Source organism: Hermetia illucens, chromosome 4 (genome assembly GCF_905115235.1).
Source record: "Hermetia illucens chromosome 4, iHerIll2.2.curated.20191125, whole genome shotgun sequence".
Classification (NCBI taxonomy): Eukaryota; Metazoa; Arthropoda; class Insecta; order Diptera; family Stratiomyidae; genus Hermetia; species Hermetia illucens.
In genome coordinates this window covers 69867400-69894608 of record NC_051852.1, presented here as the reverse complement: position 1 = coordinate 69894608, position 27209 = coordinate 69867400, and the positions used below count along the sequence as shown (strand labels likewise).

Sequence of the window (27209 nt, the reverse complement as noted above, 5' to 3'; positions counted from 1 at the left end):
TATGGGAAGAAACCGGATTGGACGGTAATTTGAAAATTCTGCTGGACTACTTTTCTTTTTCCATATTGGAACTGTGGTACTTTCTTATCAGTCAGATGGTCTTCTTCCTTCCTTCCTGAATAACCCGAAATCACTGAACCACATTGTTGGGTCCCAGCTCTTCACTTTCCAGAACTGCGATGTCTGCGATGTCGTCAGGTCTTGTGGCTTACCTCGATTTCACTCGTTTTATCGTCTCCTCGACTTCAGTTGCGCTGACTGGTGGAACTGGTCCAAATTTCGGCAATGATTGTGGAAGTGGAGTTCAGTTGACATCTGCTCGAAGTATTCTCGCCATCTATCAATTGCGGCTCGACGGTTGGTAAGCAAGTACCATTCTTGTCATTAACGCAACAGAACTGCTTCCCAGTTTGCATTCTTATAAATTTTCCAATTGGCCAGCGTTTTATCGTTGGAAAATTTGTGGTAGAGGGTTTCTTTTCACGGACCTTCATTTTAACATCTTCATTCTAAAGCCAAGTATCTCGGTTGTTGTACCGCTTACCCGGCTTGGTGACCCCGAGGGTTGCCGAGGCCGCCTTGTGGATCGTGTCTTTCATTTGGTTCCACGATTCTTTCACATTCATAATGGTCGGTAATCATGTGAGTGAGATCATTTCTTCTTTGTCCTCATGAAATCGCCACCATTTAATGCGCCGGGAACCAGTGCGTTCCTCACGCTGTTTTATCAGTGGCTTAATTCGCAGGACGGCAATCAACTGCCGATGTTGAGGTGCGAAGGTCTCGTAGGGAATGGCTTTGCAATCAGCGACAACAGTAAAATGTTGGCGTCTTGTCGATTTGTGTTTTACTGTTCCCACTATAAAATGTAGGAAGATGAGACAAGCGTTTGATGAATCATGTATTCATACGTACAAGGTCATGGATGTCTGCAAAATCGATTATGCGCTCACCACCCTCACTGTGCACTCCAAACCCCTTTCCCCCATGGCACCTGTTACCGTTTGCCCTTTCACCCACATGACCATTAAGGTCGCCGGCAATGATGATATAGTCGTCAGCAGGCACATGACAAGCCTTTTCATCGAAAAGTTGCCAGAAGGCATCTTTCTCGGCATCAGGTCTACCTATCTGTGGTGCGTACGCGGTGAAGAAGTGAATAGTGCGATCAGCTGATATAATGGCGAGCTTCATCAGCCGATCATCAAATCGTTCGACTTCTTTAATGGGATCATGGAAACCCTCTGAGATGGCAATGCCAACACCATATTGAGTGTGTGGGCTACCAAAATAGAGAAGTTTATACCCATTTTTACTGCGTTCGCGTTCAATATCGCAGGTTTTGGCACCAGATCATCGGGTTTCTTGCAGAGCGCAGAAGGGGCTCTTGCGAGTTCGTCTTTCCAGTTAGGATACCGATATTAAGCGTGCAGACACTATTTGTTTTGTTCGGACTAACTTGCTTACATCCTGACGCCGTCCGTGCGTCAAGAACCCTTGCCCATTTCTCGGGGCCGGTCCTGCCGCGTGGACTGAGGTGGGTACCCTAGCATTTCTCCAAGGCTTGTGACTCAATCCGATCATCTTGTTTGTAACGACATTGTATGCATTTTCTTGGTCGGCTATTGTATCTAATCCACTAAATTGCACGAAGCAGAAACAACATCGTAGTGAGTTCATATGATTCCTTGATTATAATAACGATTTCATGGTTATTCGATTGCAATCGTAATCGTGACCTGTGACTATGATTGGAATCGTGTAATCACAAAATCACGCTCATTTCTGATTATAATTGCAATGATAATCATGATTATAATTTTGCCAACTCTGCTCAGCATCATAATAAACAAAAGCAAAGCTATCTGCTTTCGGGAGCTAATGGCAGCAATCGTAGAGATGGATGGAGATGCGCGAAGACCCGGTAAAAAGCCGATCACCAAAAAACTACGGAGAAAGCCCTGCCCGACAGATACCGTTCGGTAGCAAACGTTACCCACTTTTTATTATGAAAGAGCTGGAAGAGGTAGTCCTCTTTATGAAAAATAAGGAGGCGACAGGACTCGACGGTATTCCGGACATTTTTCTTTGTCACTGAAAACCCTGCGCCGATCACTGTATGCTTGACACAACCAGGAAAATGCTCAGAAAGCGCATGATGTGTAGACCGCTGCGAGAGACTTATCGCCAAGACAGTTCCCTTTTAGAGCAAAGAGATTCGCTTTAGGTGTGGTGGCGGTTGCGAATGCTGTATACCTGGATGTGGTGCACAGCCGTTGGTCTCGATGAAAAGTGTTTCTCTAAAGACTTGATGTCAAAAATTCATGAATGCCCGAAAGTAAAACCATCGTGAATTGAACCTCGACTCAAAGACAAACATTTCCGAACAAATCAAAGCAGCAATGGACAAGGCGGAATTTCGATCTTAAGTCGGCTTATACGAAATCTTGGAAGCACATCTCTCTCCCCTCCCTTTTGTGAAGGAAATTGCCTAAAGGGAAATAAAATATAAGAAAATAATCCGAAGCAGAAAACGAATTTGTAAGCTCAGAAATTAAAATCATTTATTCTAATTTCAAAGTGGCACATGCAAATGTTCTAATTTTCAAACTTTTCTCATTTCCGCGATTCCTAATTTTCAAGCGGCTACTGTAGTTGAAATAATGCCGGAACACATCATGAAAAGCCTCGAAAGCTTGATCGACAGAAAGCAGATGGGTCTAGATCTCTATTTTAAAGAAGAAACCAACGACTATAGTCAGAGCGACAAAATGACCTAAAACACTCGAAGGAAAATTCTTTCAACGACATTACTTTCATTCATTTGATTTCTGCGCTTCAGCCATTTACTTTTTTCTAAATTAGCTAAAATGAGAATGTACAGTGGGTTATCTGCTAACCGAGAAAGTTAAATGAGGCTGTTAACCCACTTTGCTACGGGGCTACCATCTTAGCTTACAGAGTATCAGGATAGCAAAGCGGGTCTTAGAAAAATTTGAGTGATTTAGTCAGTGTAAAAATTGTTTTTACCTATCTACCTCCATTTAAGCGCAATTTTCTCCAATTCCGCACATACCAGTAATTTTTCCTTTCCTCCAGTAAGAGCGTCTTACGTTGGCATATAAGACCATATATTATCAATGTTTGAACTTCTGAGGGATACTTTTACTCGGCTTCAACATGGATATCGACTACAAAACAATCAGGGCGCTCCTAGTGATGTTTTGAGGTGGTGGATTATATTCATCAACAACGGCGCAACACCGGGTATCCGGTCTATGCCTTCTTTAATAGGAACTGCAGATAGCCCGGTTTTGCGCCGAGATTAACCAATTCGATATTCCCAAAAGCTGCCTGGCGTCCTGGCTTACACTTTCGTTTCACCTCAGGCAGAGTCTGCCTCGTCTTGGATTACATTATCCAGTCTTAGCTTGGATGTCGTGATTGTAATGAGCTACTGATAAGAATACTTGTTATGATGAGGGCACCAAGTGTGTAAACTGTTCCAAATATAATAATTGATCAATAGGATGGCGTTCAGGTGTGCGAAATCGCACTCCGGTCCCACAATCGTGCGAGAACAAAAACACACTTCGGCAGATTGTAAAGAGGTTCACATCATTCTTGATGTTTTGGTACATTTGCAGTTGTTCCCTGCCAAGTCAAATTTATTTTTCACGTCTTAACTGACGTATGAATCCACATTATTTGAAAGTGCATATATGTAAAAATCAGCGCCAGAAATTCACCCATAATTTTTTTTCATTTAGAACCAAATCACTAACGATAATTACCTTTTTCTATCCAAAGATCTCCTAAGTTTAACTGATGATGGCGATCGGCTCCTGCTAATACTCCTTGATCTGGAAGACTGTGGAAAGCTGAGTTAGTGTGATTTCTGTCTATGAACAACAAATAAAATCTAACATGTAGAGCTATAGCATTTTCGATGTTTAGCATCTACACTAACAGTTTGAGCGATATAAACTCTACGACCCGATATTTTTTTAGACAACTCACCTCTCGTCGATTCATGTCGCTACTAAACTATGATTACCGCCCAGGTTGACCAAATATTCATAAAGTTTCGAGGTTCCGACAAGAATACCATACGCACAACCTCGTCTCGAAATTGGACCACCACAACCTCCTCTAATATGACCGATACTGATGAAAACAAAACACTATCAATTGTCAGAGCCAACAACATAACCAGCACAGGCCGATTATTTTCATGAATTACAGTTCAGTGCGCCATATACTTTAAAAAATATTGACACTTGCAGCGTGTAATACCTATAGCGGACATGAAACAGTTTTTCGGTGAAAGAATGATCGATCGATACTACTCAAAAGTAAACCGTGTGAGGTTGCAAATATATTGCCGGAGTGGTAATATATTCACATTGGCCATCGTTAGCGCGAATACATAATCTCAATCGTTTCATAAAGCTCTCAACGGGACGCATACTACTAGGAATTCAATTTTTTTAAATGTACAGGCGGTGGCTTCCAAAATCAATCATATTCCGTTATATAACAGATTAAAATATGCTGACTGATACTTAAGTGGGAAACAAATTTAAGATGAATGCGTGATGCGCACGAAACAAGCTTCTATTCGCCCACAGTTTCCATGTAAACCCGAAATTTCGGGTCGGCAAAGTTTGCTCTACGTCGGCAGGGTTCATTGTAATGACAGATTGCGCCATTTGCAATTTGGCGGCGCTTTTTGCTTTTGGCAGTTACTTTTGAATGTGATTAATTTAAATGAATTCGTTTTGAAAACTGCGGAAGGCACTATTTGCATTGCAAGTGCTAATTATTAAGTCGGAGGTATATGCATGCAATTCATTACATGTACCAGCCCACAGCATAGCCCATATGTCGATACCGATAGATGTTGAAGGTCAATGATGTGTACGGATAAGCTTCCCCAATACATTCACAGTTCCAGTCCATTAAGTGTGGGTACTGCCTATTAGATACACTGTGACGTGAAGTGGCAACGAGCAATCATCCGAGTCGCATTGCGCATCGGACTTGTTAGCTGTATTCCGTGTGGCACCTGCGAACCTCGTTCTGTTTGTTAGTGAACGGGTTATGTGCGCAACGGTCAAAATGGAATTTTGAGGAGGTAATTATTTAGGAAACGCATCTATAGAGACTTTTTATGTCATATAATGTAATGTAATTTAATGTTACGACTACCTCAACAATCCCGTCCTTCGGGTATCGACGTTTGACATTTCGTTTCAATGTTTTGAGCTAATGATCTCCTGACGAACATTGGTCATCGCGAACGAAGTGCAAGCAAGAACTGACGTTTATGAATAACGCTCGCGGTTTGCCCCAAACCTCAAACGGTACGCTTTGAAAGGCTCGCGAGTGGCGTGAACTCCAAACGGCACTCAGCTGTTGTATGTTGCTTGATATAAGACCGTGTAATGAACTTCCTTTGACAGGTCTCTCACTGTGCACGCACGCATTCATTCCATTGTGGTTTTTCTATTCTACAATTGCAGTCGAAGTCATTAAGTGAGATTTGTGTGCAGGGATTGGCTAACCTGCGGGAATGACTAGCGGTTGTTCAGTGATACATTAAATCCAACACGAATTTGTGACATAAGGTTGATTAGAGTACGACGGCAAGATTTTAGAGTGAATTTTCTGGTGAAAGTTAAGATAGGAAGAATGGCTGGCGCGCTAATATTTGAACGAGCTCAAGCGGTGTCCCTAGTTAATCGCGAAGAGGGGATTTCTCTTCTCAACAAGATTGTAAGAGGCCAAGAAGTGGCGGAAAACGATGAAGAACTTATCCGAGTAAAGGAGCAGGGAATTTTGCAGCTTGGTGAACTGTATAAGCAAGAAGGGAAAGCTAAGGAACTCGCTGATTTAATCAAAGTAACACGCCCCTTTCTTAGCCTCATTAGCAAAGCAAAGGCGGCGAAGTTGGTTCGGTCGCTAGTTGACTTATTTTTAGATTTGGAAGCTGGCACCGGCATTGAGGTGCAACTGTGCAAAGAATGTATCGAATGGGCAAAACAAGAAAAGCGCACATTTTTAAGGCAATCTTTGGAAGCTCGGCTTGTAGCTTTATATTTCGACACGGGGATGTATTCTGACGCCTTGCAACTTGGTTCGCAATTGCTAAAAGAATTAAAAAAGTTGGACGATAAAAATCTGCTAGTAGAAGTGCAACTGCTAGAGAGTAAAACATACCATGCCTTGAGCAATCTACCGAAAGCCAGGGCTGCGTTGACATCAGCCCGAACGACTGCAAATGCTATTTACTGTCCACCTAAAATGCAGGGAGCGCTTGATTTACAGTCTGGAATTCTGCATGCAGCCGATGAAAGAGATTTCAAGACTGCGTTTTCATATTTTTACGAGGCATTTGAAGGTTTCGACAGCGTGGAAAGTAGTAAAGCGTTGACAGCACTCAAGTATATGCTTCTGTGTAAGGTGATGCTTAGTCAAGCGGAGGATGTAAATCAAATTGTTAGCGGGAAATTGGTGAGTGATTAAGAAGTAAATTAATGCAAATGTTATCCAAGAATTGTACTCTTTGCAGGCGATAACATACTCCGGAAGAGATATCGATGCTATGAAGGCTATCGCACAAGCATCACATAAACGATCTTTGGCTGACTTCCAAGAAGCGCTCAAAGAATACCACAAAGAACTAGAGGAAGACGTCATCGTAAAAGCTCATTTAGGAACATTGTATGACACAATGCTGGAGCAGAATTTATGCAGAATCATCGAGCCTTACTCACGAGTGCAGGTATATTCAAAAGTTCTCCCTGAACTCTCGCTATCTGCATCTCATTTACTTTACAATCATTTTTTTAATTCTCTTGTTATTGGGGAAGAAAGGAAAGATTTCGTACGATATTAGATTCTTAGACCGTTTGGTAAGTTCGTTTCTTTGTGGCCTATCCCACATTCCATCCAGTTTCAACTTTCGATGCTATAAGCCTATAGCGGGACAACCCAAAGCCAGGGTGAAACATCGGGTTTCGAGCATCGAATAACAAAATCGATAGGTTGGCGCTCCGCCATCTCAACTACTGCATCGGAACTTTGACCTAGTTCAAGTATGTTATATATGTCTCTTGGTCACTCTTTTCAAGATCGCTGACGAATGGGTGTCCCAAGAGCACTTGGTGCAAAACAGTAGAGATGGAGTGTGAGGGTCTCGGGAGATCAAGAGACCAAGAGGTGAATGACAGCCATTTCAATACGGGATAGAAAAGTACATTGAGACATTCAATATATATTGACGACATCGAATGGTGCGCCAAAGAAAATCAACATTTAGTCCAGGAGGAATATCGACATGCAATTTGGTTTAAAAAAAAGGGGGAAAACGGTGGTAAAATCATTATTTGCTGCTTCTTCTGCCTCCCTATCAGTGCAATAAAAAAATTGTTTTTTGTCACGACTCATGTTACTCTGCACTTCCTGGGGTTTGTTGCGGTACCGAAGCTCAAGCACACACTTTCGCCCCAATTCGCGGCGAAGATAAGGAGTCTTCAGTTCTCTACGCTCGTCGATTCATTTAAAAGTTTTGGATGCTAGCCAAATCTTTTAACGCCCCTTCGGGACGTGGGCAACAACTTGTGCCAAGGAAAAGTTTACTTTTCATGACAGCTCATCAATATTCTCCCACGTCGTGTTAAAAATATCTGCTGTCCCTTTGGTAGTTTTGCCACAGCGGAATGACAGCCGGGTCACGCAAGCGTACCGTTTTGTTTGTAAAAGAAAACCTTACCAAAATTGGTTCATTGGCTGTCTCTCTGTCACATGCACTTTTCTCAGAAATGGCTAAACGGATTGACACGAAATTCGGCGAGAAGTAGGGAACTGTGAACGCCCAAACGTCCAGTAACCTACATCTATCTACGCTGATTTTAAGGACAGTCATACGTGCAAAAGTCGGGTGTAGTTTTTTTTCATCAAATATAGTCATGTTGTGGACCAAATGAAAGGTCCCGTATAGCATTTTTCGAGCCCGGAAAGGCAGGGAGTGCGGGGGTCGAAAGTGATAATTTCTTTAAAGGACCCATTCTCAGAAACTACCTAACCGAAAAATCTGAAAAAAATCATGAAGTTCTACACAGTGTCCAAGTTGCAAAATACTCCCTATATCGATGCCTAGTCAAACTAAGTTAAAAATAGTTATATTATTACGTTCTTGGGGAAATTGACTAGGGACTCTCCTTAAGTTTACCGCAGAGTGCAGTGATGTAGACTATAGAATGAAGCATGGTATTTCCAATTTTTATCAAAATCGTACTATTACTAATAAAGTTACAGTAACTCAAAGTTTTCTTTGCTGCGTAAATTTACTGCAACCCAAATTCCTGGTGATCAATATCACATTAAAGTGAGTAGTTTGTTATGCGCGTATATGCAATATAAAAATCACTGTTTTGTGACATTATAATTTTGTTATCCGCGTATATGCGATATAAAACCATGCAATATAAAAATCACTGTTTTATTATATTGTAGTTTATTTTATCTGATTATAATGTCTCCACGAGACGAAAACTAGACAGAAAAAGCGTAATTATAATCAAGCGACTTATATTTATAGTCAGGTGGATAAGATGCTAGGTTGCAATTTGTAGTCGAATGTTTTGAGAAACAATGTTTTGATGGTGTACATTTGTTTGTTGTCTTAGAAGATAGATTTGTTATGGGAACTGAGTTGTGAGAACGAAATTTTCTCACAGTGGCATGGCAGCTGACATCTTCCCCCTTATAAAGGAAGTTAGTCCTCGAACTTTTACAAGTGTCTGCTCCTTATGCCTCTAGTATTTTCGTTGCTAGATTCTAAGGATATGGGAACAATAGGCTCCATTCTAATATCTTCATCGCTTCTATTGTACGCCACGACATTTTTATCTATTTTATTCAGTTTTCGGATTCTATTTTTTCGATTGAAACAAATTCTGAATGTGGTAATGGACAAATTACCGTTTGCACATTTATATATGAAAATGCTATAGCGATCAGGACTACTATACCGATGATAGAGGATGTAATTGAATTTCTACGTATGATTTTAGGAATTGGTTGGACTGCTTTGTCCCACAAATTGGCTTGTTCGACTAATTCTAGTGTTAAATCTTTAATTTCGTGAACATTATCTGTAGAGAGTTTCCTGATCTTATTTTCACTTTGTTTGATATCCTTTATATTGGAAATGGTACAACAATCTTCTAATTCTATCTCTTTTAGTAAAACCTTAAAATGCTATTTTTTCTGGCAGATAATCATGCGTTACACTATGTATTGAACAATCGTTTGTAAAACTAAGCATATTTGTTCCAATAATTTTTATCTCTTTGTTTTTATTGCATTTACATTCTACGTGTGTTTCCACTGTATTTACAGTGGGTAATTGTAAGTTATTAATTTTGTGCATGATATCCAAATCTACGTCTATTTTTCTAAATTCACATTCTTTATCAAATTTTTTTCAAAAATAGATCTATTACGCAACTTTTGATCTAAATACTTTTTAATGGCAATGGTTTGCATATTTTAACTTTTCCAATTTCTTTGCAATCTGATTCGTCTATTGTAATGTAAAATTCTCTGTCTTTACTTATAATAAGGTATTTCTTAAGATTATCTATTGTGATAAAAACGTTAGTTCTTATATAAGAGAACAACAGTTTCGTATAATTCAAAGTGTGGGCGAGTGACCTTATCAATTGATATTACTACGAAAATTTTCTTCGGTTTTAAATATGCCGAAAGTTGCAAATCTTTAGTTATAACTTTATAGTTGCCAATCAAAGGACTTATTGCTAAGTCGTTCTTCTCTTTGACGTTATTAAGTTCTTCAACTAATTGTTCTGGTTCGAGGATAAAAGGATGTAAAATACCGGCCTGAATGAAGCGTAGACTATCTCTAAGTATTTCTATTTGCAAATCTAAAACTTCAATTTTATGGTAAAGTTTGGAAGTTTGCCTTCATAGTAAACTTACAAGTTAAGTTGTTGTTCGTGCTCATTACTCACGTTGTTAAAAAGTTTAATTTCCTCTATAATTTCGTTAATTTTTAGACGAATCGAGTTTTGCTCGGTGTTTATTATTGTAGATTGCTTGTTTATTTCTTTCATCAAATATGTGTTTTTCATCATACCTTTGCTGATGTTGAACTCATTTTGCTCGATACTATGAATAGCATTCTGGATTTGATCGAAGTCGTCAGAATCCATACTACCAAAAAGGAATTTTAGAGAACCACCAACCCAATTCGCTATTCCCCTACGTAATCTAATATTTGGAGTTAGGTCTAATAAACCGTATACTGTATTTATGTTACGACCCAGCCGTTTCACCTGAAGTTCTCCGTTTAACTTCAAGTTTTTACAAGCGACTATTTTACTAGTACATAATTCGTATTAAGCAAAACCTTTAAATTACTCAATTGCATTTCAAATTCACTTAACTCTATAACCTTAATCAGTTTTAATTGCTGGTCAGAAATATAATTGAAGAAGGTTCTGGTGTAGTTGATAGGTTTAACCGTTACAACCCCTTGGATTAAAGTTCCGAGTCCTGCGAGGGAGATGAACCAGACAATGTACCTGAAAAATAGAGTTTGGCGTCGCATTTATTGAATCAATTCTTAGATCTATTATCAATTTTTATTGAGTTTTGAGTGGAATCTAAAATTTTAAAAGGGCCAAACCACTTTTCAGCTGTGCCTGAGTTTTTTGACGGATAAGTACCTGCTCCCCGATCTCGAAGTTATATTCGAATCTTCGCTTATCTAGTTTTTCGTCATACCGTTCCTTTTGCTTTTCTTTAATTTTCCAGTTGAATTGTTTAGCACGCTCTCTCATGTCTTTCATTATTTGCAATATTTTGCTCAGAATATTACCTTGTCCTTGTTGATCAGAAGGAACTCGTATGTTCTCAATGGGTAGAGTCTTTCTCCCAAAAAGTAGTTCTTCTGTTGATTTGTTAGTCCCTTGACTTATACACTGATTGAAACAAAGGCTTGCCATCCCAAGTATTTCTTTATGGTCTAGGTCTGTCTCCTTCACGACGCTCCTTAAATATTCTTTCAGCCTTCCATGCGATCGTTCTGCACCACCATTCGACTGTGAATGCATTGTACTGATGAGGATTTGTTTTATACCCTATCTCTTACAAAGTTCTGTTATAGATTTTCCGGTTAAAACGTTACTATTGTCTGCCAGGATTTCCTTTGGTATCCCAAAATATCCTATCCATTCATTGATGATAGCTAGGCTAATATAATTACTAGTTTCCTTTCTGACATAAATATATTTGAGGTATTTGGTTAAATTATCTTGCATGGTTAGTGCTTTATAATCTTTGCTTTTCCATTTGAAACCTATGACATCCATTGCAACTCTGTCAAATGGTTGTGCCTTAAGTTTTTCTATTACCATTGGGGTTTTTAAGTCGCGCCTTATATTTTTTTTATGTGGACATACGTCACAGTTACGGACGTAATTCCGAATGGCTTTCCGCATTCCTTTCCATCTATAACTTCTTCGTAAAAAGTCTTCAAGGCACCTCTATGTCCTCCAATAACCCCATCATGGAATTCTTTTATTAATCGCATTTGCTCTTCTTATTGTCGACGTAAACTATTTCGGGATCGAGATCCGGACAATTTTGTTCATCATCGATGTCATCATTTTTTTTGGATTTCTGTTGACTTCAGGAAGAAGCTCTGGAGGGTTCTCATCATCTCTATAGGTCCTTGGTCCTATGTCGATTTCAGGTGTAAGTTTTGGAGGCATTTCATTGTCTTCATTCCCCTCCCGTTGAGAGAAATCGTCTTCGATTTCATCAATTTCTGTTAGCTGAATTTCTTTGATAGTACTGTTTTTAAAGATTCTAATGATTTTGTCATTTTCTTTACATATTAAATCACCGTATTTGTTAATCGTAATATCATCTATTAGTTTTCTATGCTTGTATCTTAATAGCTGTTCAGACAGATCGTTTGAATGTTCGCCATCCATCTCCTTGTAATTTCCATTTGTTGTGTGTACTATTGCGTTGACTGAGATATTTCGGCTTAATTCGTCCGCAACTTTATTATCTTTCCTTGCTTTATACTCGATTTTATATTGATACTCATCTAATTTCAAACGCCAACGAACGAGTCAGCTACCAGGATCCTTCACGTTTAAAAGCCACATAAAAGGTCTATGGTCCGTACGGATAGTAAATTCCTGTCCAAATAGGTATGGTCGACCTTGTTTCATAGTTTGGATACATAAGAGTAACATTTTCCTTCAGTATTTTCTTAATTTCCTGAAATGCTGATTGACATTTATCGGTCCATTCATATTCAATATTGTTTTTGAGTAATCTAGTAACTGGCTCCATTATCCGCGCATAATTTTTAATAAAACGTCTGTAGTATCCAGTTAGCCCCAGGAAAGATTTGACTTCCTTCTGACTGGTTGGTATTTTCAAATTTTCAATGGCCTCTAGCTTTTTGGGGTCCATATTAACTCCATTTTCAGAGATTATCTGTCGAAAGTACGCACTTATCAGGTTGAAATCTTTGTTTATTTTGAGTCTATTAAACACTTCCCGAAGTGTTGTGTTATGATCCTGTAAAGAATCACCATAAATGACAATATCATCCAAATAAACGAAACATTTAGATCCCTGCAACCCTGCCAAGACTGAATTCATCATTCGTTGGAAACGTGCGGGCGCGTTTTTAAGCCCAAAAGGCATTGTAGTATATTCATAATGTCCGTACGGCGTGCTAAAACCTGTTTTGCACTGATCCTCTTTTTTGACCGGGATCTGGTGAAACCCGCTTGTTAAGTCTAGGGTTGAAAAATATTTAGTACGAACTGGTCTAGTATCTCAGAGATATTAGGCAGTGGGTAATTGCCTGTTATCGTTACCTCATTCAACTTTCGGTAATCGATAACCATTCTCCGCGTCTGCTTTTTTTGGTACAATCCATAAGGGAGAGTTCCAAGGGCTGTAACTTTCCTTTATGGTTTTATTTTTAATTAAATCATCTATCTGCGCTTTGACCTCTTGTTCGTGGATCTTTGGGAATCGATAAATTTTTGTACGTATAGACTTTGTGCCTGGAATTGTATCTATTGTGTGCTCTGCAGCCTTTGTGAGCTGGTCTGGGTCAATTTCATTAAAGAAACAAGCATACTCTCTAAGGATCTCCCATATACTTTCCTTTTCTTCTGAATTCATGTGGTCATCACGGATTTTCACCTTTATTTCCTTTACATTCATTTCCTCTTGCCTTATATTGCAGATAATCAGGTGATCAGTATTAAGTTTCGTTTCGTTATTATCTTTATTTAATATCAGGATTGGCATCTCGCAATTGTTGTCAACTTCCACTAACATGTCAGCTACACTAAGGTTCCCTTCTTGTAAGCCTGAGACAAGCAAGTTCTCGCCTGGCTGAGCGTTAACATGTGTTCCAGCACGCGGTTTTGCTGAAAAGGTACGACGTGTTAACCTGAGTATACTTTTTCCAAGTTTCAAGGTATAATTCTCTAAATCGAGTAAAGCTTTGTGCTCTACTAAGAATGGAGCTCCAAGTATACCATCGAATTTATCAAAAAGACGATTGGTCGCTACCTGGAAAGGTATTCGAAACTCATTGCTTCCGTAACTCAATGAAACAACTGTAGAACCGAAAGTTGCCATCTACCGCGTTAATACATTTGTAATTTGTAAACTCACTTTTGTCTACTTGGTGTTCGAAAACGAATTTCGCAGCTATACATTTGAGGAACTTCCTGTGTCTATCAGCAATTTTAAGAATTTCCCTTCAAAATTGAGGAAGAGATACGGACTTTCCTCAATATCCAATGAATTCAAACGATATTCGTTATTTTGAGACTGAGATGGCATGCAGTTATTTCCGCCATTCTCCTTCCTGTTAAAAGTTTTCTGATGACCACTTTTATTTTCACTATCGTGGTAATTTTTCCGGATATTGTCGGGGTTTTTATTATTATCGAATTTTTTGTGTTCAAATTTTTTATTTCTACAGTCACGCTGAAAATGCCCAATTTTACCACAATTGTAACACTTTTTACCGGTTTGAATTTTATAAATCCGCGGTACATTTCTATCCGTAAAGTCCTTTTTCACTGAAGGCTTGACCAACCCCAATCTTTGTTCCTCCTCTTGAGCAAGCCGACTAGCTTCTTCAAGCGTCTTCGGTTTCTGGGTTATTGCGTACATTGTTAGCTCCTGTTTCAACCCATTAATGAAAACAGTGAGCTTCCGCAAGGAATGCATTTCTCCCCTCTTTTGGAACTATCTGAGCGCGATGTTAATATTCTGCGGTGCAGACCCAGTAAACGTTGGTGGTATTACACTACTGTTTCACTGTTGTACTGTTTGAAACTAAATAATTCTCGTTGCAAATCCAACATTGAATGCGATTCTGCGTAAACGTGTTTCAGTTTCGCTTTGAGAGCATCCCAATTACCGAATTCTTCATTTAAAATTATTTTTTGCGCATTGCTACGCAACTGTGTGCAAATATATTTGAAGAGTAAAGTTTACAGTTTCTGTGCTACTTGTAGCCATTTCTGAAGAAGAATTCTGATCTAGCATAAGTTCCTCTAAAACCGGAACTCGGATTCACAGGTAATCGTATCACTCAATTCAGAGTCGGAGTCGGAATTGTCAGCAAATTGATCTTTACGTTTTTCTTCCGATTGTTTAAATACAAAATTTCGAAACAAATCAAAAGTAACGTATTTTCTGCCAAGTTTTATTAATAGTCTCACGATACTTGTCTTCAAATATTTCGTCAACACTTATTTTGTTTTTAACTTTCCGCGTTTTACGCGATATTTCATATCACTTCTAGGATTTTTCACAAAATACTATATCAGATGGGTATACTATACACATCACTTTAACCTATTTACTTAGTCTAGGATATGTTTTTGGGCTAAGGGCTTTTCCGTTTTTTTTATATGTATGTAAATATATCAAACATAGTGAAGAAAATTATTCGAATTGGCTTACAATCGGATTGTTATCAGGAACATTCTGCTTACAGGATTCTGCAAAAAGGTTGACTGCAATTCTGCTGCGTAACCACAAAGTGAGTAGCGTTGGTTTTGATTGATGCTCCACTGATGGGTAGCTTCCGCTTCACACGGAGTAAAGATGACGCTACCTGTTGACTACCCTCGCTAAAGGAAGACAACTTTTACAAATTAAATTTCCACCATTGGGCAGATCTGCTTCCCACAGACTAAAGATGCACTGCCGGATGGCTTCCCTCGTTTTCTAGAGGACAACTTTCTCCAGATTTTCCACGATCTATCACTTTTTTTTTTATTTGTTGGGAGCCTAGTTCGCTCCAAAGATAGTCACGGGTGAAGTTTATCACAATTTCACTTGGGAAAACTCGCGACTATCCCACCACTGCCACCAGTTAATCTTGTTATACGCGTATATGCAATATAAAAATCACTGTTTTGTGATTTTGTTATCCGCGTACATGCAATATAAAAATCACTGTTTTATTATATAGTAGTTTATTTTATCTGATTATAATGTCTCCACGAGACGAGAACTAGACAGAAAAAGCGTAATTATAATCAAGCGACTTATATTTATAGTCAGGTGGATAAGATGCTAGGTTGCAATTTGTAGCCGAATGTTTTGAGAAACAATCAATGTTTTGATGGTGTACATTTGTTTGTTGTCTTAGAAGATAGATTTGTTATGGGAACTGAGTTGTGAGAACGAAATTTTCTCACAGTGGCATTGCACCTGACAAGTTTGGCATGTTAAATATTACACCCATTACCCGTACTAGCCCGTAATGTACATGTATATTTGGCTTGTCAGTCTACTCACATCAGTGTGATATTGTTATTGCATATTTTGGGTTGATGTAAATTTACACGGAAAAGACAACTTTAAGCTATTGTAATTTCATCAGTAATTGTACGATTTTGATCCAACTTGGGAATAACATGCTTCATGCTATATTCTATATCACTAGGAATTTTTATGATTAAAATAAACTTAACACTTTACCGACCGGTCTCCCAGCAGCAGATTCTTCATGGCACTGCCTCTCCTTTGGTTTAGACAGCTTTGTATGGTCAGACAAAATTTCTATTATATGATAATTAGAGTCAACTGAATATCTATTTTCATAATGTTAATACTAAAAAAGACAGTAATATACTATTATTCAATTTATTTAAGTAGACGTCGGTATGGAGAGTATTTTAAAGCCTGGACACCATATAGAGGCAGCTTCTTAATTTTCAGATTTTTCGGTTGACTAGTTTCTGAGAATGGTTCCGTTAAAAACAAAGATCACTTTTCAAGCTCCCGCACTCCCCGCCTTTTGAACCAATGACAAAGTGCTAATCGAGGTCTTCGCTTTGATACTGTTGATAATTTCTCCTATCTAGGGTTGAAAATCACAACCGATAACAGCTATGACGATGAAACCCGCGCACGATTGTTGACTGCCAACTGAACCTATTTCAGCTTACAAAAACTGTTTCGCTCGAAACGTCTCAACATAGGGTTAAAGATCTGACTGTACAAAACAATAATCTTGTCAATTCTCATGTATTATACGGCGAATTAGGTTCTTACCAAGAAAAATTGCAGACTCCTGACGGCGTTTACGAGAAGAAACCTGCGAAGAATTTTTGGCTCCATACATAAGGATCGACGATTCCGTAGTCTACATAATGATGCCAGTGCGATTTGATGTTTTTGGTACTGACGTTGCCACCATGTACTTTGTCTTGCTTCATTAATGTGCAGCCCAAGATCTTGCGCCGCCTCGATCTGGATCAAGGTAGACTGTACATCTCAGGCTGTTCTTTCCATAATGTCAATATCGTCAACTTAGGCCAGTAGTTGGATAGACTTGAAGCGGGTGGTGCCTCTCGCATTTATGTCTGCATCGCGAATAATTTTCTCCAGAGCCAGATTGAACAAGACACATGATAGGGCATCTCCTTCTCTTAGACCGTTGTTGATGGTGAATGGTCTTGAAAGTGGTCCTGCTGCTTTTATCTGGCCTCGCCTATTAGTCAGGGTCAGCTTATCCAATCCTAACAACTCCGTTGCGATACCGCATTTTCTCATGGCCGCGTACAGTTTTAATCTGGCTATGCTGCCATAGGTGGCCTTAAAGTTGGCGAAAAGATGATGGCTATAATCCAACAGTTTTTCCATCGCTCGCCGCAGAGAAAAAATCGGATCTGTTATTGATTTACCTGGAGTGAAGCCTCTCTGGCATGGGCCGCTGGTGTTTTGGGCGTATGGGTCTCTCCAACCTAGCAAGATAGCGGAGAATATCTTATAGATATTACTCAGCAACGTGGAACTTCTATAATTGCTGCACAGCATGGTATCTCTTTTTTAAGGTTTTGTGTGAACACAAAACCTTATTAAAATCGGTCTACTGTCTGTCTGTTTGTCCGTCACACGCATTTTTCTCGGATACGGCTGTAGCGATTAATACCAAACTTGGCAGAAAGGTGGGAACTGTGAACTACCAAACCGAAAAATCTATATGATGCCCAGGCCTTAAAATACTCTCCATATCGATATCTGTTCAAATTAAGTTAATAATAGTATATTACCACATTTTTGGGAAAATTGAGTTTATCTGAGAGTTATAAAAGTTGGTAGTAGTATAAAACATAATATGAAGCATATTATCTCCAAATTTGATCAAAATCATACTATTAGTAACAAAGTTACAGTAGCTCAAAGTTGTCTTTACCGCGTAAATTTACAACCCGAAGTACTAAGTCTGACATGCTAAATGCATATTCTTAACGGGCTACGTACATTTGTACGTAGGGATAGTTCTACACTCAAATATACTCACACAAGAAGCAAACAAAGCCTTTCATACCTGAAGCGCCCAGCTTCCGGTTTCCCGACTTGTTTATATTTGATGTTGGTTAAATTCTTGGCATTTGCTAATAATATTAAACTCAGAGTGTGAAGCGTATGAGGTTGACTATTATCAATACAGCGCTTTCCATCAAATGATTTATTTAAATCGATTTCTAGAAAATAGAGGGCAGCTATGTGACACGGAGCTTTCGCGCTATAGTCGCTCCTCACATCTTTTTCTTCAACCTTCAATTCACAAGCGGGGTCGGCTCGTCGTGGTCGGTTTCGTCATTTTATTTTATCAAATGCCTGATCAGGATGTAATCGCGAGACCTTCAAATCCCCATCCAGTGTATCAAGTCACCATTCTTTTGGCCGGCTTTTTGATTGCTTACCGTTGACTTCGATGTTTTGATCAATACTGGTTATTGAATTCTCGTTAGCGTGAATTACGTGACCACACCATTGAAAACGCCTCTCTCGCAGTTCTTCCACGATCGGTGCAAACCCATATCGATCGCGAATATTCTCATTTCAGAGGTGATCAAAAGGTGTCACGCCACCAGTGCAATGCAACATCTTCGTCCCCCTGTGTAAACACAAAACCTTATTAAAATCGGTTTACTGGCTGTCTGTCTATCCGTCACACGCATTTTTCTCGGAGACGGTTATAGCGATTGATACCAAATTTGGCAGAGAGGTGGGGACTGTGAACGCTAACACATACAGTGAGTTACATCCTTTACGTTGAATTTAAGGGGGGATCCCCATACATGCAAAAAAGGGGTGTATATTTTTTTTTCATCAAATATAGTCATGTGGGGTATCAAATTAAAGGTCTCGGTTAGTACTTTTCGAAGCCGGTCTTAGGTTTGACATTTGTTGGAAAGGTGGGGAGTGTGGGGGGTTAAAATTGATCATTTCTTTACGGAGGCCATTCTCAGTAACTACCAAACCGAAAAATCTGAAAAAACCAGGAGGCTGCCACTATATGGTGCCTGGGCTCCGGAATACCTTCCATAACGATATCTGTTCAAATAAAGTTAATAATTGTACATTATTATGGTTTTTTGTAATTGGCTGGAAACCCCCCTTAAATTCATCCTAGCACCACGAAATTTTGCAGTGACGTAGGCTATAATGTACAGCAGGATCATACCATGGTGGAAATCGCACTATTACTAACAAAGTTATAATATGTCAAAGGTTTTGCTTTTGAAAATTGAAGACTATGAATATCAATATCACCCGAAAGTGGATACTCTCACATAATATATGAATATATTACGTGCTACGTACTAAGAAATACACAAGACCTTTCGTACCTGAAGCCTCCAGCTTCCGGTTTTCCGACTTGTTTATATATGGAACAGACAAAGCCTCTTTGCCAGTCATCAGACATTGATTCGCTGTCCCACACCTTGAGCATCAGTTGATGAACCGCTTGGTGTAGTTGGCCGCCTCCATATTCAACCAATTCGGCTGTAATTCCATCGGCTCCTGACAACCAGGTTCCCATATATGTGAATGGAGGGTGCCTAATTTTTTTTTCATAAAATGTGGTCATGTGGGTTATCAAATGAAAGGGCTCAATTAGTAATTTTCGAAATTGGCTCTATATTTGATTTCGGGGGAAACATAGCAGAGTGGGGGCTCAAAATATAACCATCAAAAAGTGTAACAGGTGTCGTTCTCGGAACCTATCCAACCGAACAATCTGAAAAAAAATCACAGTGGTGCATCTCTACGAAATCTAAGCCTCAAAATACATCCGGTTTCGATATCTTTACAAATAAAGTAAATAATAGTATATTTCGACATTTTAGAAATTTACCCGGGGACCCCCCTTATGTCCATCCCAGAAATACAAAATTTGGCATGGATATAAGGAATTATGTACAATTTGGTCGAGTTTGAAGAAAATCCAACTATTATTAACAAAGTTATAGGGGGTAAAACTTTGCCATTTTTTGTGAATTTCGGGCATTCTACAATGTGTATGATGTCATCATCACATATCAATAGCACAATATTATTATTTTGTTTTAGTTTTTTAGTCATTTGTATATGAATATCAATTACTCCAAACAGACATGTGTGTATGTAGGTGTATAGTGTATGCGTGCTAATGAAGTTTGCGGGTAGAATCTAATTCAGATAGATATATTTGTACATTAAATCAACCGTATTAAATGTACGTACTATATATGTACTTATGTATGCTTTCAATGCGATCAATTTATGTACGTGAATGTGTATATATAGTATTGGGAAGTAGGCAGTTTGTTTGTTTAGAGTGAGTATAATATCTATGGCTGTAATATGTACGTATGGCTTGTAGTTTTGGAAAATATGAAGGAATATGTTAGATTTGTAGCTATATACGGATAGAAAAATGTGCGTTGAAATTTCTTACATAAGATGAACGCAAAACCTTTATACTCGAAACGCAAGCTTCCGGTATTCCGACTTGTTCTAAATTTGCCACGCTGTTACATCAGCCTTATATTGGGACAGAGGATGGGTTAGCAGCTAAACAGCACTCGGTTTGTGCAGGGAGCGTACGTTCCATGAGAAAATGTGCAAATCGTTATTCCGTTGTCAGGTTCGTCATTCTAAAATCCTGAGACTCCTTTCGCGGCTTCGCAACTTCGGTTTTCCGTGTAGGGTTGCCAGCCCTACTCAATCGCCAACCAGACCAGCTGGTCTGATTTGTCCTGATTTCAGGCGCGGGAGACTCGCCTTCATCCTTCTCCGTCTGAAGTTTTTCATTGAGAAAAAAACTAGCGATCACCACTTGAAGGTAGAAAAAGGTGTTTAGTAGTAAAGCTGTTGGTTGGTTCAGCGGGCATTTCCCAGGTTTTATGCTCCATCGTGGGAACGAATCCACTTTTCGCTGTTACCTATACTACCCTCTGAACGCTTTCCGCGGTTTTACAATCTTCAAATTATTTTTTTCTTTTTTCGTAGAAATTCAAATATATTTATTAAATTCTTGAGGAATAACATTAGTTTGTACATAATTATACAAATTTACAAATACTCTTATTCCCTACAATTGTAAATAAGTGATTATAAAATTTTACCTTATCTTCTCTTTTCTTGCATATGAAATTATCCTTAACTACTTCATCTGGATTACATAACCTTTTCTTTGATAAAATTAGCCTTAATAGCTACAATTGAATTACACAATCTTCTCTTTTCCTTGCAAAATTTTCTTGATTACTTTTTTCCTTCTTAAAGTTTCATCAAACCATCATTGTGAAACGCGCCCATTTCTTTCCCGATATGATGATAGCACGCGCTCATTCTCATTCCTTTCCTCCTATCCTCTGGAGAGCACAATAGCAATAGTGACAACAATAAGATCGATTACTATAATTCCTCCAAACAAGGCGCACCCGTGAAGAATATACTTCTGGTAGCTTCTTTTCAACCGAAAATTTTTTTCCGATTTCGGTTGATGAAACCGTACTGCTGAGTCCAATTTATCGCGCTTCGGAGTAACTCCCTTATGTCGAAGGTAGGTAAGTCTAGAGTGCAATAAGAGAAGTTTACAAAGGTAACGGGATATTGCAGCTCCAACTGAGAATTGTTACAAATAGATTAGAAATAGGAATACACAAATAGGTTTTACTTGTCGTTTAAACACAACACCTTACTGGGGCTTCATACGGACCACATAGGATTCATTCCCCCAACGTCTCAGAAAGCATCAATCCTGCGCATTCTTGCTCTTTTATGATCTCCTGCACACCAGCGGGCCCGGTGCAAATAATGTTAGACTCGAAAAATCGAGGTAAAATCTCGATAGCATCCCCTTAAAAAAATTTGGCCTTCTTGTAAAAGATAGGGGAATGAAAGGCTAATGCTTACAAGATCATTTTTCTTCCAGGCTGTCCCTGGATAAACTTCAAAAATATTTTCGGGGCTCTCTAACGCTGGTAAGATGGGCCCTGTAGTCTTACATATTCCGATAACTCCTCTATCGGTCGAAGCTACTGTGCTGCTACTGTGCCTCGTCGATATCCACTATTCTAGTGTCCAACATTGGATCAATAGACCACGAATCAGACTCAGAGGGAAGGAGAATCAACCGTAGCATTAGAGCTAAATAAGTCAGCAGTTCTCCCCGCGTTTGCACAGCAGATCGTATTCCCGCAATCCCCACGGCGCTGCTCTACTTCCAGAAAGAGCAAAACCAGTTGATGTACAGCACGGTGAACGTTATCCCTGCTCACGGTTTAAGTCTAACCTGCCTCACAATCCCAGCGGTATCAGGCAAGGTGATTCGTCCACATTTACCGCTTTTGCAGGTATTCACTTTCAAATTTTGACCGAAATTGAGCTCGCAGCTCCTGGAGTTATAGCCACCGTTTCGACGTTGGCAAATGCTTCTTGAGGCCTTTGCCCATTAGCAATATCCAAAGCCGCGCTGGATCAAGACGTGTGCAGAAAACACGTGCACTGTTGTCTACGAGCGGATACAAGAGTCTGCTATTTAGGATGAACTACCGTGGGCCAACTGCTGCATGGAACTCTTCGTAAGTGAGGTTTACCACAGAAGGCATTTTCTTCACGTAGCGCTTAAAACCGCCTCCACCAACCCTCCATAATTACTAGCTCTCGGGAGTTGTAACTCCAAACGAAAAACTGTGGCGTCAAGTTTCTTCACGCAGCCCCTCGGCTGACCTCGCCTACTTGTGGATCTCCGGAAAAAGCCAGATATGAACACGTGGCAAGATCGATACAGATTTCGGACTGCTAAGCCTTGGTTGACATGGATACAAATATTACTACATATACCTTCATAGATTTGAATTCCGGAGAGGCGCACTTTTTATTTGGAAGGGTCCGCAATAGGTCGGTCCCTACGTTCTTGAAAATGAATTTATTGTCGATCTCTTTCTTGCTACCAAGCCAGGCAACAGACACTTTCGAATCTAAATACACTCTAAACTTCAGTGGAATATCCCCCATACTCCTATTCACGTCCTGATATAATCCCATTAACACTAGCGCCAGCTTGGGTATGGTACAGCCCCGGGACTCCTCATTCCTCCTGGTCAATAGGGTAACGTGACTTGTAGCCTTTATAAAATTTAACGAGACTAGATCACAGCAGCATTTTCGAACTCCCGACGCATCGTTGAACACGCCTAATTGAGTAATGTTCTTGCTGTATCCGCTCGACCTTGATTGAGATATGCCAAGGAAGAAAATATATTTGCGGATTGACCTTGTTCCGGATCCGGAGTTTTAACATGCCAATCGAGTCCTTCCTGCCACAGCCCCCGAATGTTCACTCGCAATTTCATAACAATTGGGGGTAGCCATCCAATGGGACCGTACAAGGATGCGGCAATACTTAATGCTTTACTCTGTGTCGGTGCCATGTCTAGCCTTTATGCTACATTGAAAGCGGTCTTCGCGAGGATTGTAATGCAAACTGTGAATTTTTAGGACGCTCTCAGTCATAGAACATGTGTACACTCAAACAACTATTACATCATAAAATAGCACTATAAACTACGTTCAAAATTGCATTGTCATCAGAACATTGAAAAATATATAAGAAAGTGTAGAAACACATTTTTCAAAAGCAATAATATCAGCAACTAAACAGATATTTATTATGAAAAAATATCATGTTCTTGAAATGAAATGAAAAATGTGAGTGGCTCTAGTAATTTGACCACCCTCTGTAATTTCACTTTATATGATGATGACGCCATATACGTTTTAAATAATAACTTTAATTAAAATGCAACATTTGGCCTCCTATATCTTTGTTAATAATGGTTAGATTGTGTTCAAACTTCAGAATGATGTCCTATATTATCGCCTGTACTGATGCCATCTGTGGAAATATCGGAACAAGATGTATTTTGAGGTTGGATAGGGTTCTGAGAACGAGGTCTGTATCACTTTTTGGAGCACACACTTTGAGCCCTATTTCGTCTATGTTCCACCCAATATCAGAAATAATATCATTTTAAAAATGTACGAATCAGGCTGGAGAGTACCTGAGTGAAGTCTCTTCCTCCTTTCGTTTTTTCCCCAACCGTTTAGCGTTCGGTGTCGTCAGCGGGAGGCGCGGTTGTTTCTGCTTTTCTCGCATTTTCTGTTACTCTCCATGTTCGCCTTTAGTACGAAATTCTGTCCAGAAGCTTCTCCAGCTCCATCTGCCCCTTTTTCACGCTTCGCTGACGTTTTTTTGGAGGGACGTCGCAGACCGGATGCGCTTCACAGTTGTCGCGCATTTCTAGATAAGCTTTTCCTCTTCAGCTTCCCCCAGAGTAGCAGCCCACAGCGCTCCCTCGGCTTATATTCGATACCATCTGGTTAGTTGCAGCAATTTCCACTGTGCCTCTCCCCGCAACAGCACTGCGTTGTGCGGTCTGGGTTGCCGTTTCGGTCGCAGGTGCTGCATCACTTTGCAGTCTTCTTCTCTATCTGCGTATCCCGATTGAGACATTGGCTCCATTGTATTATACAGAAATTATGCATTATCTCATTAATTTTTGCTGTTCCCTATGACAAAATACACATAATTTTGTCATGCATAGGGCATCCCAATAAAATAACTAATAAATGAATATACTTACCAAGTAGTAGCATTCAAATCTCAACACATAACTAATAGCAACCTAAATAATTTCAAAATCGCTGTTGAAGACGTGTGCATACAGACTATTATTATACCACAAAATCATTGTGCGCTTTATAAACTACAATTAAAAATGCAGTGGTGCTTATGAAAAATATATAAGAAAATTTAATAGAAATACATATCATATAATGATGGCAACCATTTAAGATAAAACATCTGTGTGATTTTAATTATTTGCCCAGTTCTGTACAAGTGGGTGAATATAATAGCGGGAAAGGCACAAATACGGTTGCGGATACCGGGGAAGGGGAAACCATGTTTTCTATTGTTCCAAATTGGAAGAAAGTGAAATGGCCCTATTGGAAAAATAAGCAATATATTATATTGGATTGATATCCCTCGAGAAGGGGGTAGCACTATAACCCCCTCAACAATCGCCATTAAATTAAATGCATGAGAAACTGAGATGTCGGAATTTGTTCCTATTTCCGTTTATCTCCGAAAGATAGAGTAGGTTCTAGGAAAACTGGATTTTGACGAGATTTTATAAACTTTGCTTTAGATATATATCTTTTCTAACATTTTTTTTTTTATTTCACAGGTTTCTCACGTTGCCGAATCGATAAAACTGCCTATGCCACAAATAGAAAAAAAATTATCTCAAATGATCCTCGATAAGAAGTTTAGCGGAATTCTCGATCAAGGCGAGGGCGTCCTCATCGTTTTCGAAGAATCTCCCGCCGATAAAACGTACGAGCGAGTTTTGGAGACAATCCAAAGCATGGGAAAAGTAGTAGACACGCTATATCAGAAAGCTAAAAAACTTTCATAGGTTTCCCTCTACCTGGATGATTTCTCTTTTTGTCGTATATCAATCACGATAAATAAGTTCTTACAAATTATGAGTTCTTCAAAATTAAATTAAATTCAAAATTAATAAAAAGGACTGAAAAATTCAACAATTCTTCAACTGAACAACAGAACGTATTTGATTCTTTAACTGAACTCATATATGAATAATCCAATTTTGTAAAATAAACTGCAATGGCATAATAGCTGCTGAATTATTGATTTTGCTTTTTGACGAACCGTACAGGAAGCTATAATGTGCTAGATCGTATTCAATGAATCTCATTGTCAGTGCCTATCATGATATTGGGTATGAAAATAGCTTTAAACTGTATTAGGTTTTGTTTGGGAGTATCAAAATATGGCACAGGTCATCCCAAGTCGAGCCTAGTATTTTACTAGGCGCGCTTATTCCTTTGGGAATGACGATCTCCTGTCCCTCGCTGCTGAGTTTAGATGATAGCTGTGGAAAAAATTGTTCACTCTAACACCGGGGAGTGCTTCGTTCTTGACGAAGGAAACTTAACTTTTATTTACGTGCTAACAAAGCTCGATAATTTAATTAACCTACTCTTAATACTACTCACTCTGCAACTCCTCTGCTACTCACTGTGCAACTCCTCTGCTACTCACTGTGCAACTCCTCTGCTACTCCAACTACTAACTCACTCCTCTGCAACTCAATTACTCTCCAGCTACTAACTCACGCGATCAATAAAAAACTCCAATGATTTTCGCCTCGTTGCAACTTAAGTAGCCTTAGTCGCCAAGACCACTTGCAGCAATCCGGAACTTAAACAATTGTCCAGGTCAAGTATTGTTTGTTGCTTCTTAATACTGCAACAGTCAGCCGACGGGCGATGTCGTCAGAATATGCTCATGTGTACTATGGTGCTGGTGACGACATTTGATATTTTTGATATTTTTTTATATTTTTGATATTGACATTTGATAGCAAGCCGGAACACGGAATCGCTTGCAAGGTTGTACATTAGCACATGGACAATTTGAGCATTCTGCGACGTACGCTGACCTTGCAGCAATCACTGCCGGTGATTGCTGACGATGTTGACGCGGACTTAGGCGACACTTGGGGGAAATGGCTCAAACATTCTCCCACTCGAGAAAACCTTCCTGCTGAGTCGTAGGATTTTGATGCCTGTTATAGACACTACTGTTGATCTGCTACCCTTAGTTGTAGAACCCTTGGTAAGAATCTTCTTGTGCCAGATGAGTAAGTCGTGTGGTCTTCGAACTTATTTCCTCTTCTTTTTCTTCAGCCTTTGTCCCGTTCACAAGCGGGATCGGCTCTTCGTGATCGGCTTCGCCATTTGGCTCTATCGAATGCCTGGTCTGGGTGCAAACTCGAGGCTTTCAAATCCCCATCTAGCGTGTCAAGCCACCGTTGTTTAGGTCTGCCTTTTGGCCGTTTACCATCGACTTCGATGTTCAGACCAATCTTCGCAAGTGAATTCTCGTTTGCACGAATGGCGTGGCCATACCATCGAAGACGCCTCTCTCGCAACTTTTCCACGATCGGTGCAACCCCATAACAATCGCGGATATCCTCATTTCGGATGTGATCAAAACGTGTCACCCCTCTAGTCCAACGTAGCATGTTCGTCTCCATTACCGCAAGACGCCGTTCATTGTCTTTTATAGTCGGCCAACACTCAGAACCATAGAGAGCGACTGGACGGACGACATCAAAAATTCAGTCTTGTTTAAATTCAATCTGAAACCGTGTTTCATGAGCCGATCATTCCATTTTTGAACAAGTTGCTCGAGACCATTTTTGCTATCAGATGCTAGGAAAACATCATCT

The 27209-nt window shown here is 39.5% G+C and overlaps 2 protein-coding genes across 4 annotated transcripts in view; one reads left to right on the top strand and one right to left on the bottom strand.

Moving 5' to 3' along the window:
* LOC119655802 (transformer-2 protein homolog beta) overlaps window positions 1-4207 on the bottom strand; it is an 82775-nt gene extending 78568 nt beyond the window's left edge. Inside the window, exons 1-2 of one of the 3 annotated variants that reach the window (XM_038061898.1) lie at window positions 4021-4207; window positions 3795-3871 (exon numbers count right to left, since the gene is read on the bottom strand). In XM_038061898.1, coding sequence (XP_037917826.1) covers window positions 3795-3871; window positions 4021-4035 — 92 coding nt within the window. In that variant the 5' untranslated portion in view covers window positions 4036-4207. The remainder of the gene's footprint in view (window positions 1-3794; window positions 3872-4020) is intronic. The other 2 variants (XM_038061900.1, XM_038061899.1) reach the window with 2 other exon arrangements.
* A 1358-nt stretch (window positions 4208-5565) lies between these two features.
* Window positions 5566-25599, top strand: LOC119654442 (26S proteasome non-ATPase regulatory subunit 11). The gene is made up of 3 exons (XM_038059842.1): window positions 5566-6516; window positions 6575-6787; window positions 25137-25599. Exons 1-3 carry the CDS (start codon window positions 5695-5697, stop codon window positions 25365-25367), a joined length of 1266 nt encoding a protein of 421 aa, XP_037915770.1. The 5' UTR covers window positions 5566-5694; the 3' UTR covers window positions 25368-25599.
* The last annotated feature ends 1610 nt before the right edge of the window (window positions 25600-27209 follow it).